Source organism: Spermophilus citellus (assembly GCF_964194105.1).
Source record: "Spermophilus citellus genome assembly, chromosome: 6".
Taxonomy (NCBI): Eukaryota; Metazoa; Chordata; class Mammalia; order Rodentia; family Sciuridae; genus Spermophilus; species Spermophilus citellus.
Window position 1 is genome coordinate 112,611,914 of NC_138187.1, and position 16,284 is coordinate 112,628,197.

General features: G+C 37.0%; 1 protein-coding gene across 1 annotated transcript in view; it reads right to left on the minus strand.

Moving 5' to 3' along the window:
• The window catches only part of DNAH14 (dynein axonemal heavy chain 14), a gene marked incomplete at both ends in the record, with an annotated part of 361,185 nt that overhangs the window by 258,938 nt on the left and 85,963 nt on the right, over positions 1-16,284 (minus strand). Inside the window, 3 exons of the mRNA XM_081298208.1 lie at positions 72-262; positions 3,373-3,742; positions 4,220-4,561. Of these exons, the coding sequence (XP_081154334.1) occupies positions 72-262; positions 3,373-3,742; positions 4,220-4,561 (903 nt within the window). The remainder of the gene's footprint in view (positions 1-71; positions 263-3,372; positions 3,743-4,219; positions 4,562-16,284) is intronic.

A 16,284-nucleotide genomic window follows, 5' to 3' on the forward strand; every position in this document is an offset into this window, starting at 1 on the left:
TATAGATTTACTTGCCTACTTACAATTGGCTGCTCTAGGATTTCATTCTATTGCTTTCCAACTATATTTACCTTGAGGCTTAGAAGATTCTCCACAGTACAGTTTTTATCTAGGTTAATTGACTTTCCAATAATCTCCTGGAGAGCCTCCCAGTGCCTCTGCTTGAGACACGGGTTTCCCAGTGCTGTGATGATTGGTAGATATTGTTTAAAATCCATCACTGATTGCTTAAGATGTGTTAACAAGTCATTTTTAGGTAAACCTATAAATAACAATAAAAATCTGTAGGCTTCAATATGTTCATGTTCATATTTTTTAACCAAATGAATCTAAAAAATAAAAATTTCCCTTTAAGATTTGCTAATTTAATGTAATACTACTCTATCAGTTTTGTGTCTGCATTATAATATAAGATAATGGCCTTTAACATTACCCTTCCATATGAATCAATTATGGATTAAAATAAAGAGAAATGGTTGTCAAGAATAGTAACTAAAACCTAAGACTATCAGAGCCAACTTACCTTGGAAATGTGATAAGAAGGATGTCCACTACCACAGGATTTCCCAGATTTTTACTGACAAGATAGATATACAGATGGAACAAAAATGGACATTCAGAAGTTTGTCATAGGTTTGGGGACTTTGAAAATTTTCTAAATAAAGAAGAACGTCGAGGGGAAAAAAATCCACCATTTCTATTATTTCACAAAGAAAATATTTTAACACTGAAATGTAGGTGATGACTTGTTCATATGTCATCATTGGTTGGTCCTTGAAAACAACTGAGGTACAGGACTCAAAGCCTAAGCAGTTGAAGGTTCATCTCTTATAACATTTTACTCAACATATAAAAGAAATGGGGAGGCAATAGAGAAACAGCCCAAGTTGGGGACCCTGAAAAACTAAAACTATACCAATAATCTTAAAAAACAAATTTGTACAGATGGAGCTTCTTCTATAAACCTACACTGAATAGTAACATGTTTTACAAGACCTGGTTAAATAGGAGATCAAGAGAAGAATTTTATATTTGACAACTTTTGTATTTCTTCCTCTGAGAAGTGTCTGTTTAGTTCATGTTCAACATATCTAGCAATTAGAGAAATGCAAGTTAAAACTACAATGAGATTCCACCTCACTCCAGTCAAAATGACAGTTATCAAGAATACAACTTACAATAAATGTTGGTGAGGATGTGAAGGAAAAGGTACACTCATACAGGGCTGGTGATACTGCAAATTGATGCAACCACTATAGAAAGCAGTATGGAGATTCCTCAAAAAAATTGGAATGGAACCAGCATTTGACCCAGTTATCCTACTCCTTAGTATATATATCCAAAAGACTTAAAATCAGCATACAACAGTGACGAAGTCACATCAATGTTTATAGAAGCTCAATTCACAATAGCTATGCTATGGAACCAGCCTAAGTGCCCCTCAACGGATAAATGGATAAAGAAAATGTGATATACATGGGCTGGGGCTGTGACTCAGCGGTAGAGCGCTCGCCTCACATGTGTGAGACCCTGGGTTTGATCTTCACTTATTTATAAGTGAAATAAAAGTATTGTATCCAACTATAACTAAAAATTAAATATTGAAAAAAGAAAATGTGAAATAGAAACACACACATCACATTATACACACACACACACACACACACACACACACACACAGCCATAAAGAAAAATGAAATTATGGCATTTTCCAGTAAATGGATAGATCTGGAGACTCTAATGCTAAGTGAAATAAGCCAGTCCCCAAAATCCAAAGGTCAAATGTTTTTTGTTTATATGTAGAAGCTAAAACCACAATAAAGGGTGAGGGAAAAGAGAAGTTTGGTAGATTAGACAAATAGAATGAAGGGAAGGGAGGGGAGATAGGAATAGAAAAGGCAGTAGAACTAGGTGTGGTGACACATGTCTGTAATCCCAGCACCTTGGGAGGCTGAGACAGGAAGATAGTGAATGCAAAGCCAGCCTTAGCAACTTAGTGAGGTCTTAAGCAACTCAGCAAGACCTAATCTTTAAATAAAATATGAAAAGGGCTGGGCATGTGGTTCAGTAGGTAAGGCCCCTGGGTTCAATCCCTGGTACCCAGAAAAAAAAAGACAGTAGAGTGAATAATTTTCCTGTGTACATATGTGAAAATACTGAAATGAATTCCACCATCATGCACACCCACTAATTAGAATAAGGTATATTCTATGCTTGTATAATTATATCATAATTGATTTTACCGTCATGTATGACTAAATAAATAAAAATAAAAAGGAGAGACAGAAAGAACAAGCAAACTTTAGATTTTGCCAGTTTCAACTTTGGCAAACAACAATATTATTTCTGTGAAACTATGGCTATAGGAATGTGTTGTCTACTTGTTAATTCATATATTGTTCTCTGAGACATGTACATAGCAAAACATTGAGAATGCACACAATGAGTATTATTTTAAAGCAGTGAGACTGATGTGCAGCTAGTTTTTCTTTTTTCTAAAAAATTTGTGATAGCTTTATTTCTTCTATAGTTTAGGGATAAGCAAAATAAAATTTTGTATTGTTTGTTCAGGGTTTTTTTGTTTTTGTTTTTGTTTTTTGGTTTTGCTGAGTGATAAGCTAGGAGTCTAACAAAAACAAAACAATCTCTTGGCTAGGTGAAACAAAAGTTTCCTCCTGGAAAGGATATGATCTTATAGAATCCTCTCAGAAAGAGTCTCTCTCCATTGGCAAAATTTCAAATTTGATGATTAGCTCCAGGGAAACCTCTCAGAATGACTTTTTAGCTGTTTCCCACACTGCCCAAAGGATACCATAGGCATAGAAGAGAATTTGGGTAAAGATTCTGAAGGTGGGCCTCTATCATTAAAATAACTCTGGACAATACTCTAGCAAGAGTTAGAATCTGAGTCAAGTGTCTGGAGTTCTACCACAGAATTGACTTTTGTTTACTTTATTAAAAAACTCTTTAATGTTCTTATTGGTGCATTATAATTATACATAATGGTGGGGTTCATTGTTGCAAATTCATATATGTACACAATATAACAATATATTTTTGTCCAATATTATTCTCCAGTATTTTCCCCTTTACTCTCTTCTTCTCTCCACCTAGCTCCTTTCCTCTACTCTACTGGTTCCCTGGATTTTCATGCTGTATCAACTTTTAAAGGAGACAAAATTTGTTATTACTTATTATTATTATTATTATTGGCAAAGCTTTAATCTCTTGTTTCAGCAAATAATTCCTACCTAAACTACTATATTGTTCCTCTAGCCATAATAGTCAACCAAAGACAATGATTACATTGCCCAAAGGCCATATTTTATGTAATCCTAGGTGAGTGAGAAAATTTGAGAAACACATTTTTACCTTTTTCTAGTACAATGATTATATTCAGCAATTTTGTAATAGTTCTCTGTACTAATTCTACATCAATACTTTGAAGAGAACACTTCCTCCATTCCCAAAAGTACTTTTCCCATTCGTCTTGTGCTTCCCATAACATTTTCCTCAAACTTAAGTCACATTCAATGTCAGAGATTTCTGAGAGCACAATATTTGTAATTTCTTCCATATTAAGAGAATGCATATGATATTGGTGATTGTCAAAATGATCCTGATAGCTTGAGTAGGTTTTAATTTTGTTAACCAAACTTGCAGCTTCCTCTGAGAAAGTCCGAATCATTTCCATTGCCATTTGCACTCGAGTACCAATAAAAAACAGAACAGGAGTTCCTATCTAAAAAAAAACAATAGTCAGACATTCTCAGAAACCAAAACATTCAGAAATTACACATTTTGCTGACAATTACATTAGTATATAATCCAAGATCTAACATGATAAGTGAAGTTGGAACTATCATTACATTAGGCTCAGGCAAAGACCTAAAAAGGTTTCAGGGGGGTTTAGCCCTTTTTTTTATGCTAAAGGTTCCTTTGGGACTCTTGAAGCCTCTGGTAAGTTAGCAGCTCTGCTGCTGATGGTTGCCTACATTCATTCATAGATGAAGAAAATGCTAAATTCCAGTTAGAGGTTACTGAAAATAGAGATATAATTTTATTTCCCATTGAAGTTCACATATTACTAACATTCTGTGAATCCCAGGTTAAGAATACTGGATTAAAATTTTTTAGTTATGATACCACAGAAAGCAAATATCTATATGCATAGTAAGGGAAGATCAAGTTTTTGGTGAGAAAAAACAAAAAAACTTACGCTGGCTTTTAAATTACTAACATCCACTCGTAGACCAGCAATATTTGCTTCCAATTTTTCCCTGAATTTTGTTATGGCAGCCTCCCTGTTTGTTTTATTTAACTTTATAGTTGTTTTTAGTTGACGAAACTTGCCAAAAAGAATTTTATATATGGCAATTTGCTCTTCTGAAATATATAAATGGTAATATCTCACAACAGAATACAACTGATTAATTGTGAAGTACTCATCTTCTAATTGAAATATTTTGGATGAAATCGCTTCCAAAAAAGTGAAGTGTTCCACAAATTCTTCTACTTCAGTGGGCTTGGATTCCAGCTGTTGCAGTGCGGATTCTATGATCTGAAGTCATCAACATGTTAATTATAATTATGCAATAATTTTTCACCAATTTTGAAGACTAACTACTCTTTTCTATTTCTCTGACTTCTATTTCAGAAAACAATGAAAACATCTTCTGGACATAATTCTAAGTGTTATTTAAATCTTAGGGCATTAACATGTTAAGTCCTTCTGTTGTTGAAAGAAGGCATTTGAACATATGTAAAAAGAAGGCATTCTCACATGAAAATAAATGCTACTCACATAATGAAAGAACTACTGTGAATAACTGTTTCAAGAAATAAAAGCAATGTAAATAGTAAGAGTATTGAACATTTGTGTTCTAGGTTCTTTAGGTACCTGATTTATTAAGATAGTGTGTTTGCTAATTAATTAGTCTTATTTTCTCTAGTTTATACTGGAAACACATGAGTCTCAATGGGAATAATTAGACTAAGGTTAGAAATATGGCAAGTTACAGAACTATGATTTAAATCCCAATCTAATTCCCTATTGTATTATTTTTATCATAATTATATCCATTATATATATCAGATCTACACTCTTTTCAGAAGTATTTCATTCCATGCAATTTTTGAAGTAATTATATCTCTGTTCTCAGATTATCATTTTTTTCATTGTTTTGAGGACTCTTGATGAATATTTATGTATGATTTTACATAATTTTGGAATCAAAGTCAGTTCAGTTTTCATTCTTCACAGGCTTGTATTGCTTTTATGTGACTATTTCATCATAAAAATTGCATGTAAAACTTGCAATATAAGAAAGTTCATAAATTAGAAAGTGATCTATTATTTCATCACACAATGATAACCACTGTTAATACCCATTGGAGTTTTGCTATGTGTGCGTCTCTTTTATCATAGAGTTTATATAAATAGGCTTTACATTCAGAGAGATGTGCTTGATTCTCAGCCTTAGTATTTACTAACAGTAAGAATCTAAGCAAAATAGTTTTACTTTAGGAATTTTGGTGTCCTCATTTGTAATCCTGAGTATCAAATAAGATAATTTAATAATGGGCTTATAATAGTGTCTGGAACATAGAAAGTACATCAATAATGACTGGTAAAAGAAAATCGTGGATAACTTTTCCTTATAAATGCAAAAATATTACAAAATAACATTTATTTGGATGCACAAGCTTGCAAGCAAAATCTTCAATTTGGATGCGAAACTAACCTTAGAAAGCCAATTAATATGATTCCTCACATTAAAAGATTAAAAGCTGAGAGTTTGTGGTGTATGGCTCTAAACCCCTTTTTTTATACATATATATTTTTTATTGGTTGTTCAAAACATTACAAAGCTCATGATATATCATCTTTCATACATTTGACTCAATTGGGTTATGAACTCCCATTTTTACCCCAAATACATATTGCAGAATCACATCGGTTACACACTCACATTTTTACATAATGGCATATTAGTGACTGTTGTATTCTGCTACCTTTCCTATCCCCTACTATCCCCCCTCCCCTCCCCTCCCATCTTCCCTCCCTACCTCATCTGCTGTTGTTCAATTCTCTCTCTTGTTTCCCCCCCTTTCCCCTCACAACCTCTTATATGTAATTTTGTGTAACACTGAGGGCTCCTACCATTTCCATATGCTTTCCCTTCTCTCTCCCTTTCTCTCCCCCCACTCGTCTCTGTTTAATGTTAATCTTTTCCTCATGCTCTTCCTCCCTGTTTTGTTCTTAGTTGCTCTCTTTATATCAAAGAAGACATTTGGCATTTGTTTTTTAAGGATTGGCTAGCTTCGCTTAGCATAATCTGCTCTAATGCCATCCATTTCCCTGCAAATTATATGATTGTCATTTTTTAGTGCTGCGTAGTACTCCATTGTGTATAGATGCCACATTTTTTTTATCCATTCATCTATTGAAGGGCATCTAGGTTGGTTCCAGAGTCTAGCTATTGTGAACTGTGCCGCTATGATCATTGATGTGGCAATATCCCTATAGTACGCTCTTTTAAGATCCTCAGGGAATAGTCTGAGAAGGGCGATAGCTGGGTCAAATGATGGATCCATTCCCAGCTTTCCCAGGAATCTCCATACTGCTTTCCAAATTGGCCTCACCAATTTGCAGTCCCACCAGCAGTGTACAAGTGTACCCTTTTCCCCATATCCTCCCAAACACTTTTTGTTGTTTGACTTCTTAATGGCTGCCAATCTTACTGGAGTGAGATGGTATCTTAGGGTGGTTTTGATTTGCATTTCTCTGACTGCTAGAGATAGTGAGCATTTTTTCATGTACTTGTTGATTGATTGTATGTTCTCCTCTGTGAAGTGTCTGTTGAGGTCCTTGGCCCATTTGTTGATTGGGTTATTTGTTATCTTATTGTTTAATTTTTTGAGTTCTTTGTATATTCTGGATATTAGGGCTCTATCTGAAGTGTGAGGGGTAAAAATTTGTTCCCAGGATGTAGGCTCTCTATTTACCTCTCTTATTGTTTCTCTTGCTGAGAAAAAACTTTTTAGTTTAAGTAAGTCCCATTTGTTTATTCTTGTTATTAACTGTTGGGCTATGGGCATCCAATTAAGGAATTTGGAGCTCGACCCCACAGTATGTAGATCGTAGCCAACTTTTTCTTCTATCAGATGCAGTATCTCTGATTTGATATCTAGCTCCTTGATCCATTTTGAGTTAACTTTTGTGCATGATGAGAGAAAGGGATTCAGTTTCATTTTGTTGCATATGGATTTCCAATTTTCCCAGCACTATTTGTTGAAGATGCTATCCTTCCTCCATTGCATGCTTTTAGCCCTTTTATCAAATATAAGAAAGTTGTAATTTTGTGGATTGGTTTCTGTGTCCTCTATTCTGTACCATTGGTCCACCTGCCTGTTTTGGTACCAGTACCATGCTGTTTTTGTTACTATTGCTTTGTAGTACAGTTTGAACTCTGGTATCGCTATACCTCCAGATTCACACTTCCTGCTTAGAATTGCTTTTGCTATTCTGGGTCTTTTGTTTTTCCATATGAATTTCATGATTGCTTTATCTATTTCTACAAGAAATGCCTTTGGGATTTTGATTGGCATTGCATTAAACCTGTAGAGAACTTTGGGTAATATCGCCATTTTGATGATGTTAGTTCTGCCTATCCATGAACAGGGTACATTTTTCCATCTTCTAAGATCTTCTTCTATCTCTCTCTTTAGGGTTCTGTAGTTTTCATTGTATAAATCTTTCACCTCTTTTGTTAGGTTGATTCCCAAGTATCTTATTTTCTTTGAGGATATTGTGAATGGAGTGGTTTTCCTCATTTCCATTTCAGAAGTTTTGTTGCTGATATACAGGAATGCCTTTGATTTATGCGTGCTCATTTTATATCCTGCCAATTTGCTGAATTCATTTATTAACTCTAGCAGTTTCTTTGTAGACCCTTTTGGGTCTGTTAAATATATTATCATGTCATCCGCAAGTAGCGATAATTTAAGTTCTTCTTTTCCTATTTTTATGCCTTTAATTTCTTTTGTCTGTCTAATTGCTCTGGCCAGTGTTTCAAGAACTATGTTGAACAGAAGTGGTGAGAGAGGGCATCCCTGTCTTGTCCCAGATTTTAGAGGGAATGCCTTCAGTTTTTCTCCATTTAGGATGATGCTAGCCTGAGGTTTAGCATATATAGCTTTTACCATGTTGAGGTAAGTTCCTGTTATCCCTAGTTTTTCTAGTGTTTTGAACATAAAAGGATGTTGTACTTTGTGGAATGATTTTTCTGCATCTATTGAGATGATCATATGGTTCTTGTCTTTAAGTCTATTGATGTGGTGAATAGCATTTATTGATTTCCGTATATTGAACCAGCCTTGCATCCCAGGGATGAATCCTACTTGATCATGGTGCACAATTTTTTTGATATGCTTTTGTATTGGATTCACCAGGATTTTATTGAGAATTTTTGCATCCAAGTTCATTAGAGATATTGGTCTGTAGTTTTCTTTCTTTGAAGTGTCTTTGTCTGGTTTCTGGATCAGGGTGATGTTGGCCTCATAGAATGAATTTGGAAGAGCTCCTTCTTTTTCTATTTCTTGAAATAGCTTGAAAAGTATTGGTATTAATTCTTCTTTGAAGGTTTTGTAAAACTCCACTGTGTACCCATCCAGTCCAGGGCTTTTTTTGGTTGGTAGTCTTTTGATGGCTTCTTCTATTTCTTCCTTTGTTATTGGTCTGTTTAAATTGTGTGTGTCTTCCTGACTGAATCTGGGCAGTTCGTATGACTTAAGAAATTTATCGATATCTTCATTATCTTCTATTTTATTGGAATATAGGGTTTCAAAATACTTTCTAATTATCTTCTGTATTTCTGTAGTGTCTGTTGTGATATTGCCGTTTTCATCCCTTATGTTAGTAATTTGAGTTCTCTCTCTTCTCTTCATTAGCATGGCTAAGGGCCTGTCGATCTTATTTATTTTTTCAAAGAACCAACTTTTAGTTTTATCAATTTTTTCAATGTTTTTTTTTGTTTCAATTTCGTTGATTTCTACTCTAATTTTAATTATTTCTTGTCTTCTACTACATTTGCTGTTGTTTTGCTCTTCCTTTTCTAGGTTTTTGAGGTGTAGTGTGAGTTCCTTTATTTGTTGGTTTTTTCTTTTTTTGAGGAAAGAACTCCAAGAAATGAATTTCCCTTTTAAAACTGCTTTCATTGTGTCCCATAGATTCCGGTATGTTGTGTCTGTATTGTCATATGTCTCTAAGAATTTTTTTTATCTCCTCCTTTATGTCTTCTGTAACCCATTGATCATTCAGTAACATATTGTTCATTTTCCATGTGATGTAGGATTTTTCCTTCCTTCTTTTATCATTGATTTCCAGTTTCATTCCATTATGATCAGGTATGGTGCATGGTATTATCTCCATGCTTTTATATTTACTAAGAGTTGCCCTATGGCATAATATATGGTCTATCTTTGAGTAGGATCCATGTGCTGCTAAGAAGAACGTGTATCCACTTGATGATGGTTGATATATTCTATATATGTCGGTTAAGTCTAGGTTATTGATTGTGCTGTTGAGTTCTATAGTTTCTTTATTCAGCTTTTGTCTAGAGGATCTGTCTAATGGCGAGAGCAGTGTGTTGAAGTCACCCATAATTATTGTGTTGTAGTCTATTTGACTCTTGAACTTGAGGAGAGTTTGTTTTATGAACGTTGCAGCACCATTGTTTGGTGCATACAAATTGATAATTGTTATGTCTTGTTGGTGGATGGTTCCTTTTAACAGTATATAGTGTCCTTCTTTATTCCTTTTGATTAACTTAGGTTTGAAGTTGATTTTATTCGATATGAGTATGGCCACTCCTGCTTGCTTCCGAGGGCCATGTGAGTGGTATGATTTTTCCTAACCTTTTACCTTCAGCCTGTGTGTCTTTTCCTATCATATGAGTCTCCTGAAAGCAGCGTATTGTTGGATTTGTTTTTTTGATCCAGGTTACTAGCCTATGTCTCTTGATTGGTGAGTTTAGGCCATTAACATTTAAGGTTACAATTGAAATATGATTTGTACTTCCAGTCATGTAGTCATGTTTATTTATTTATTTATTTTAGTTTGGCTAGTTTTTACTTTTTGCTTATTTTCCTCCCCCTTTACTGAGATACCTCCCACTGTTAGTTTTGGGCACTATTTTTCAATTCCTCTTCTTGTAGTATTTTGCTCAAAATGCTTTGCAGTGCTGGTTTTCTGGCTGCAAATTCTTTTAGCTTTTGTTTATCGTGGAAGATTTTAATTTCACTGTCAAATCTGAGGCTTAATTTTGCTGGATACAGTATTCTTGGTTGGAATCCATTATTTTTCAGCGTTTGAAATACATTGTTCCAGGATCTTCTCGCTTTCAAAGTCTGTGATAAAAAATCAGTCGTTAACCTAATTGGTTTACCCCTGAATGTAATCTGTCTCCTTTCTCTCATAGCTTTTAATATTCTCTCCTTGTTCTGTATGTTGGCTATCTTCATAATTATATGTCTTGGAGTTGGTCTATTACAGTTTTGAATGTTTGGGGTCCTGTAGGCTTCCAGGATTTGGCAATCCATTCCATCTTTCATCTCTGGGAAGTTTTCTAGAATTATTTCATTTAATATGTTGTCCATTCCTTTGGTTTGAATCTCTATGCCTTCTTCTATCCCGATGACTCTCAAATTTGTTTTTTTTTTATGACATCCCATATCTCTTGAATAGATTGCTTGTGGGATTTAAGCATCTTTTCTGTGTTGACTATATTCTTTTCAAGTTGATAAACTTTGTCTTCATTATCTGATGTTCTGACTTCTACTTGATCTAGTCTATTTGTAATATTCTCGTTTGAGTTTTTAATTTGGTTTATAGTTTCCTGCATTTCTAGGATTACTGTTTGATTTTTTTTAAAGATCTCTATCTCCTGGTAAAGCTCATTCTCGTTCTTTGCCATTTGAATTTGTTTGTTTAGTTCATTTTCAAAATATAGTTTTATTGCTTGGACTTGCTGTCTCATGTCTTCTCTAATATTCCTTTCCATCTGAGTTAGGTATGCCTTGAGTTCTTTCCCTATCCATGTTTCTGATGCTTCTAGGTCCTCCTGTAGATTTAAGTTGTCCTACATTGTTTGTACTCCTTTTTTCCCTTGTTTTTTCATGATGTTCATGTTACTTTCCAGCTCTATTTGATTGCTGTGTTTCTGCTCTCTTCTATAGATTTGTTTTGGTTTTGTATATCTCTGTTGTCTCTCCTTTGTGTTGGTAGACTATGCCTGCTAAAGTGGATTCCTCTGGGAAGCAATTCCAACGGCCGAGCTCCAGTGATGTCACCTCTCTGCTATGGCGGGCCCCAGGCTCTTTGCCGGGGTGTCCGAATGGGGGGGTGGGACTGGACTGTCTCCAGTTGGTTTCAGCTCCTGGTCACCGGCAGGCAGGCCGTCTCCAGCCGCCCAGTCACGCTGGCAGCCGGCGGGTGATCGGTCGCCGGTGGGCGGGCGGTCTCCAGCCACCCAGTCGCGAGGGCCTGGCCTCTAGTCCCCTTGTTTCTCCTGCTAGTCCTGGTTTCTCCTGCTAGACCAGATTTACCCTGAGTGATGCCTCTCGACAGTTCAAACTGTACTCTGGGCCTGCCGTTTGTTGGCTGTGGAGGGTGGCTATTGGGAACCCGGCACTCTATTGTTTTGATTTTTTCCACTTGCCCCTCCCCCAGCGCTGGCAAGACAGGTTTTGTTTTCGCAGCTGATGGGAGGGGGAGTTGAAGGTCAGATGTCTCTAGTTTTCCCCACGTCTTTATGCAGGCTCACTCTGATAATCCCTCCCCCGGAAAGCCTAGGAGAGATTTAAGTGAATTCCCCGCTGTATGGGAGATGAGCTGAGTAACACACACCTGTTTTATTGTTGCAATCTGTCGGAGAGTGGCAGTGGTTACTTCAGCTCTCCAAAATGGTGGCCGCTGGTTTCCTTGGTGGAGTTTCCGTTGTGGGGGATAGAACTATACCGCTTCCTTCCCCGTCTGAAATCCCGAACTCAGCCTGGGGCTCAGCGAGGGCTCAGCCAGCAGGATTCCACAGAATCCACAGCAAAGTTTCTCCCTGTTTGCTGGTCGCTTCTCGGTGGCGCCCCGCCATCTGTAGCCGTGGGGCTGGCTGCGCGAATCAGTCAGCCCGGATCTCCTGTCACACAGTTGGTTCGTGTTTGAGACTCAATTACCGGACCTTGGTGCTGGAAATCCTTCCTTTAGGTTTTGGTGCACCCCCATTTGCTGTAAGTTCCTAACAAGATAGTTTTTTGTCGTTCTAACTCGTTATTCACCTGCGCAGTGGTGCGGTACATGGGGTGTGATGCACTCTATTCGCGGCCATCTTGGAGTCCCTTTTTGGTGTATTCACTCTGGCCTTCTTTCATTAGCATGCATGAGGCACTGGGTTCCATTCTCAGCACCACATAAAAATAAAAGATATGTGCCACCTAAAATCTTTGAGGTACCTGAAGTTCTAAAACAGCTTTAGTCAACTTAGAAGAAACCCATGTACATCTGAGCACACAGTAGAGATGATTTGGGCCTATTCCTCACAGCCAGGGCATTTCACTCGCCCACACTGAGGAGCCTCTTGGAATGTCTCCGCTCTAACCCCTTTGATTTGGGAGGCTGAAGCAGGAGAATTGCAAGTTTGAGGCCAGCCTTAGCAACTTAGGGAGACACTGTCTCAAAATTAAAATAAATAAATTTCGAAAAAGAAATTATTAAAGGAGAACAACTACAAAATTATCTCACAGATGCAGTTAATAGACACCTGATCAAACTAATTTATGATAAAAACTCTTATTAAATGAAGAATAGAAGGAATAAAAGGAAGATACCAAAAACATCCAAAAATACACATGAGGGCATGCAGAAGCCAGAGAGAAGATGAATAAACAGAACTTTCAGAACTAGTTTAGGTGAGGAGAAGCTCAGAAGCAAATTTCTTGGACCAAAAAATCATGCTTCTTCTAAATATAGAGATTTGATTCATACTGTCCCCATTTGCCAGAAACTATTTATGAGAATTTTGCTGATAATAACAGGGAGGAAGATGGAGAATAGGAGTCTTTAGTGATCATAGCCTTGAAGAAAGGTCAGTCTGAACAAATATCCATATGTGAAAATATCTTCACAAGTGCTAAGGAAACAAGGTATGATATCAAGATACCTAGGTGTAGACACATTAAAGAGGGTAGAGAGCATAGTCTTATATTATCTGCATATCATTTCCCCAACCCCAAGCAGCACAGCGCAGAGAGACCTATTGTCCACTTGAAGAAAGTGGAGGGAAATGAATACAGGACTTTGCCTTGGATTCCAATACTGAGCACATCATATTAAAATCCAACACCAGGCAGGCCCCCCTGCTTCATGTCACTGTGAACCAAATACATGACCTGAACAACCTAGAAGAGGAAAAGTTTATTGGGGTTTCAGAGGTCTTTGTCTATGATCAGTCAAATACATTGCTTGGGGTCTCATCTGAGGCAGAAAATCATGGTAGAAGGGCAATGTGTAGGAAAGCTCCTCACTTCATGGCAGACAGGAATCAGAGAGTGAGCAAGGCACCAGGACAAAATATAAACCCCAAAGGCATGCCTTCAGTGGCCTAGTTCCTCCAGCCACACCCCACTTCTCTACAGTTACCACTCTGTTAATCCATTTAAATTATTAATCTATTAATTGAATTAATTCACTGAATAGGTTATTGTTTTGAGACACTATTCCAAAGTCCCAAATAGAACTTCATGTCTTTTTGAAGCAAAATACAAAGGATTTATTCTGTCTGGGGTCAAAAGCACAGAGAGCAAGCAGTTCTACAATCCTCAACCACAATTGGGGGTGGGAACCAACTTATAAGGACTAAAACCACAAAGAAGGGGGGACAGAAGAGGCAATTATAATCACAAGACACATTTCATAAAGTGAAAAACTACATATTATCAGAAGCACATTTTTAGAAAAACAAGCTTGCATTAGTTCCATAGTTCAAGGATATAGTGGTCAGGGTGCAAGTGGGTGATGATAGAGGTGTCAGCTTCTATGTGAGTGGGCTCATGTAGAATGAGGACCAATTTCACATAGGGTGAGGTGTCTGAACAAAATGGAGTAAGTCTGGGCTAATTTTCAAGTCAGCCCATAACAATAGCTATCATAATCTAATCACTTCATATCCTGCATTAATACAGGAGCTTTTGGTGGGGGGATATTTCATATCCAAACCTCAATATTCCCAGATTCCTAAACTAACCAGGAACTGAACCTCTAGATCCACCTTGATGCCAGGCCAGACCTCACAGTCCTAGATTTCAGGCTTATGGTGCAGACTTGATCTCTGGTCTCTACTACTTCTGGTTTGACTTCAGTACCCTTTGGCCCCACAGCCCTCAGTATCAGGCCTATACACAACAGTCCCAGGTTTGCCTTGATGTCAAATGGTCACAGGTTTTAAGTCAATCCTTGGAAGTAACAAGCTCCAGACCCACTCCAGGAGACCAAATCAACAAATTCCCTCAATTGGATTCAGGCTCTAAGTCCTTGCTGACTCAGGCACCAGTCAAGCCAGCCTTAGTGTGGCAGCAGCAAGCTTGCCCATGGATCATGCCAGAAAGCCTGTCCAGAATCTCTGAACTAGCTGACTGGTGAAGAATTGATCCAGACAAAGTCAGTTTGCAAAATCATGTCTTCAAAAGTGCAGATACCAATCCATTGCCAAAAGGATTAAGAAAAAAAGAAACATGATATCACCAAAAGGACAAAATAAAACAGCTTTGGCCTTAAGAAAATGGAGAGGAATAAACTCCTGATTAAAAATTCTTCAAGATACATATTTTAAGAAAACTCAGTGAACTTAAAAAAAAGAAAAACAACAACAGAGAAACCTCTCAATGAAATGCAAACAACACCGAAAATAAATACAATAATTGATCAGAATGAGGGTTGGGACTGTAGCTCTGTGGCCGAGTGCTTGCCTCATACTGGTGAGGTACAGGGTTTGATCTTTAGCACCACATAAAAATAAATAAATAAACAAATAAAATAAATATATTTAAAAAAGAATTGCTAGAGCTGAAAATATAATTAAAACTAATAAAACAGAAGGACTGTGAACTCAAAGACAAGTTACTTGAAAATACAGTCATAAGACAAAGAGATTAAATAATAAAAATAAATGAAGGAGTACTGCAAGACTTATGGGATAATCAAAATAGCAACTTTGTGAGCCATAAAGGGACAAGAGAAAAATAAAAGGGCAGAAATCTTATTTAATGAATAGTATCCCCAAACTGGGACATGGAAAGAGAGAGAAAGGGGGAGGGAGGGGGAGAGAGAGAGAGAGACACCAGCACAGTAAGGTCAATGTCTCCAATCAGATTAAATTCAACAAGACAACCAATTCTGCAACCCTCAACCATGAAGATATATTATATTCAAACTGCCAAAACTCAAAGACAGCATCCTGAAAGCAGAATGAGAAAAGAAGCATTTAACATGCAAGGGAATTTCAATACGGCTAGCAAAGGATTTATTAGCAGAACTCTTACAGGACAGTAGAGTGGGATAGTATATTCTAATGCTGAAAGGAAAAACTGAACAAAGAATAGTGAATCCAGCACAGCTGTCCTACAGAAACAAAGGAAAGAGAATTAATCACCACCAGACCTGTCTTACAAGAACTGCTAAAGGGAATTTATCAAAAAGGGGTGGGGACACCCCCCACCACACACACAGAGAAACTAAAGTATACCAGTAGAGAAAATCACTTAACCCCAAAGGAAGACAGTAATAGAGCAAATGATCCACAGAACATCCTGAAAATAATTACAAGATGATAGTACTTAACCCTTATGTATCCAAAAAAAAAAAAAACAAACTAATTTTTGGTAAATATGTTGTAAGCCACACAGTGTGAGGTGCTTCTGGGAAACATCCTTAAGAGTAGAACAGGGAGATTCTGATTCTCTGCTGCCCTCCTCCATTCTGTTCTCTGGAATGAGAATATGAGGATCAGACAGACAACAGCCATCTTAGGGCTATGCATGTTGTATCAGGCTCAAGGAAAGGCAGAGAGGTGAGCTAGAAACAGCCAATGTTCCCAATGACTTCACGAAGCCATTGTGCTACCCTGGGGTATCTTTCTCTGTACTATCTTTTCCTAAGAGACAAATTGGTTTCTAACTTGTGTAAGCCACTGTCATCTTTTGTTTTGTTTTGTTTTCTGTCATATACAACTGAAT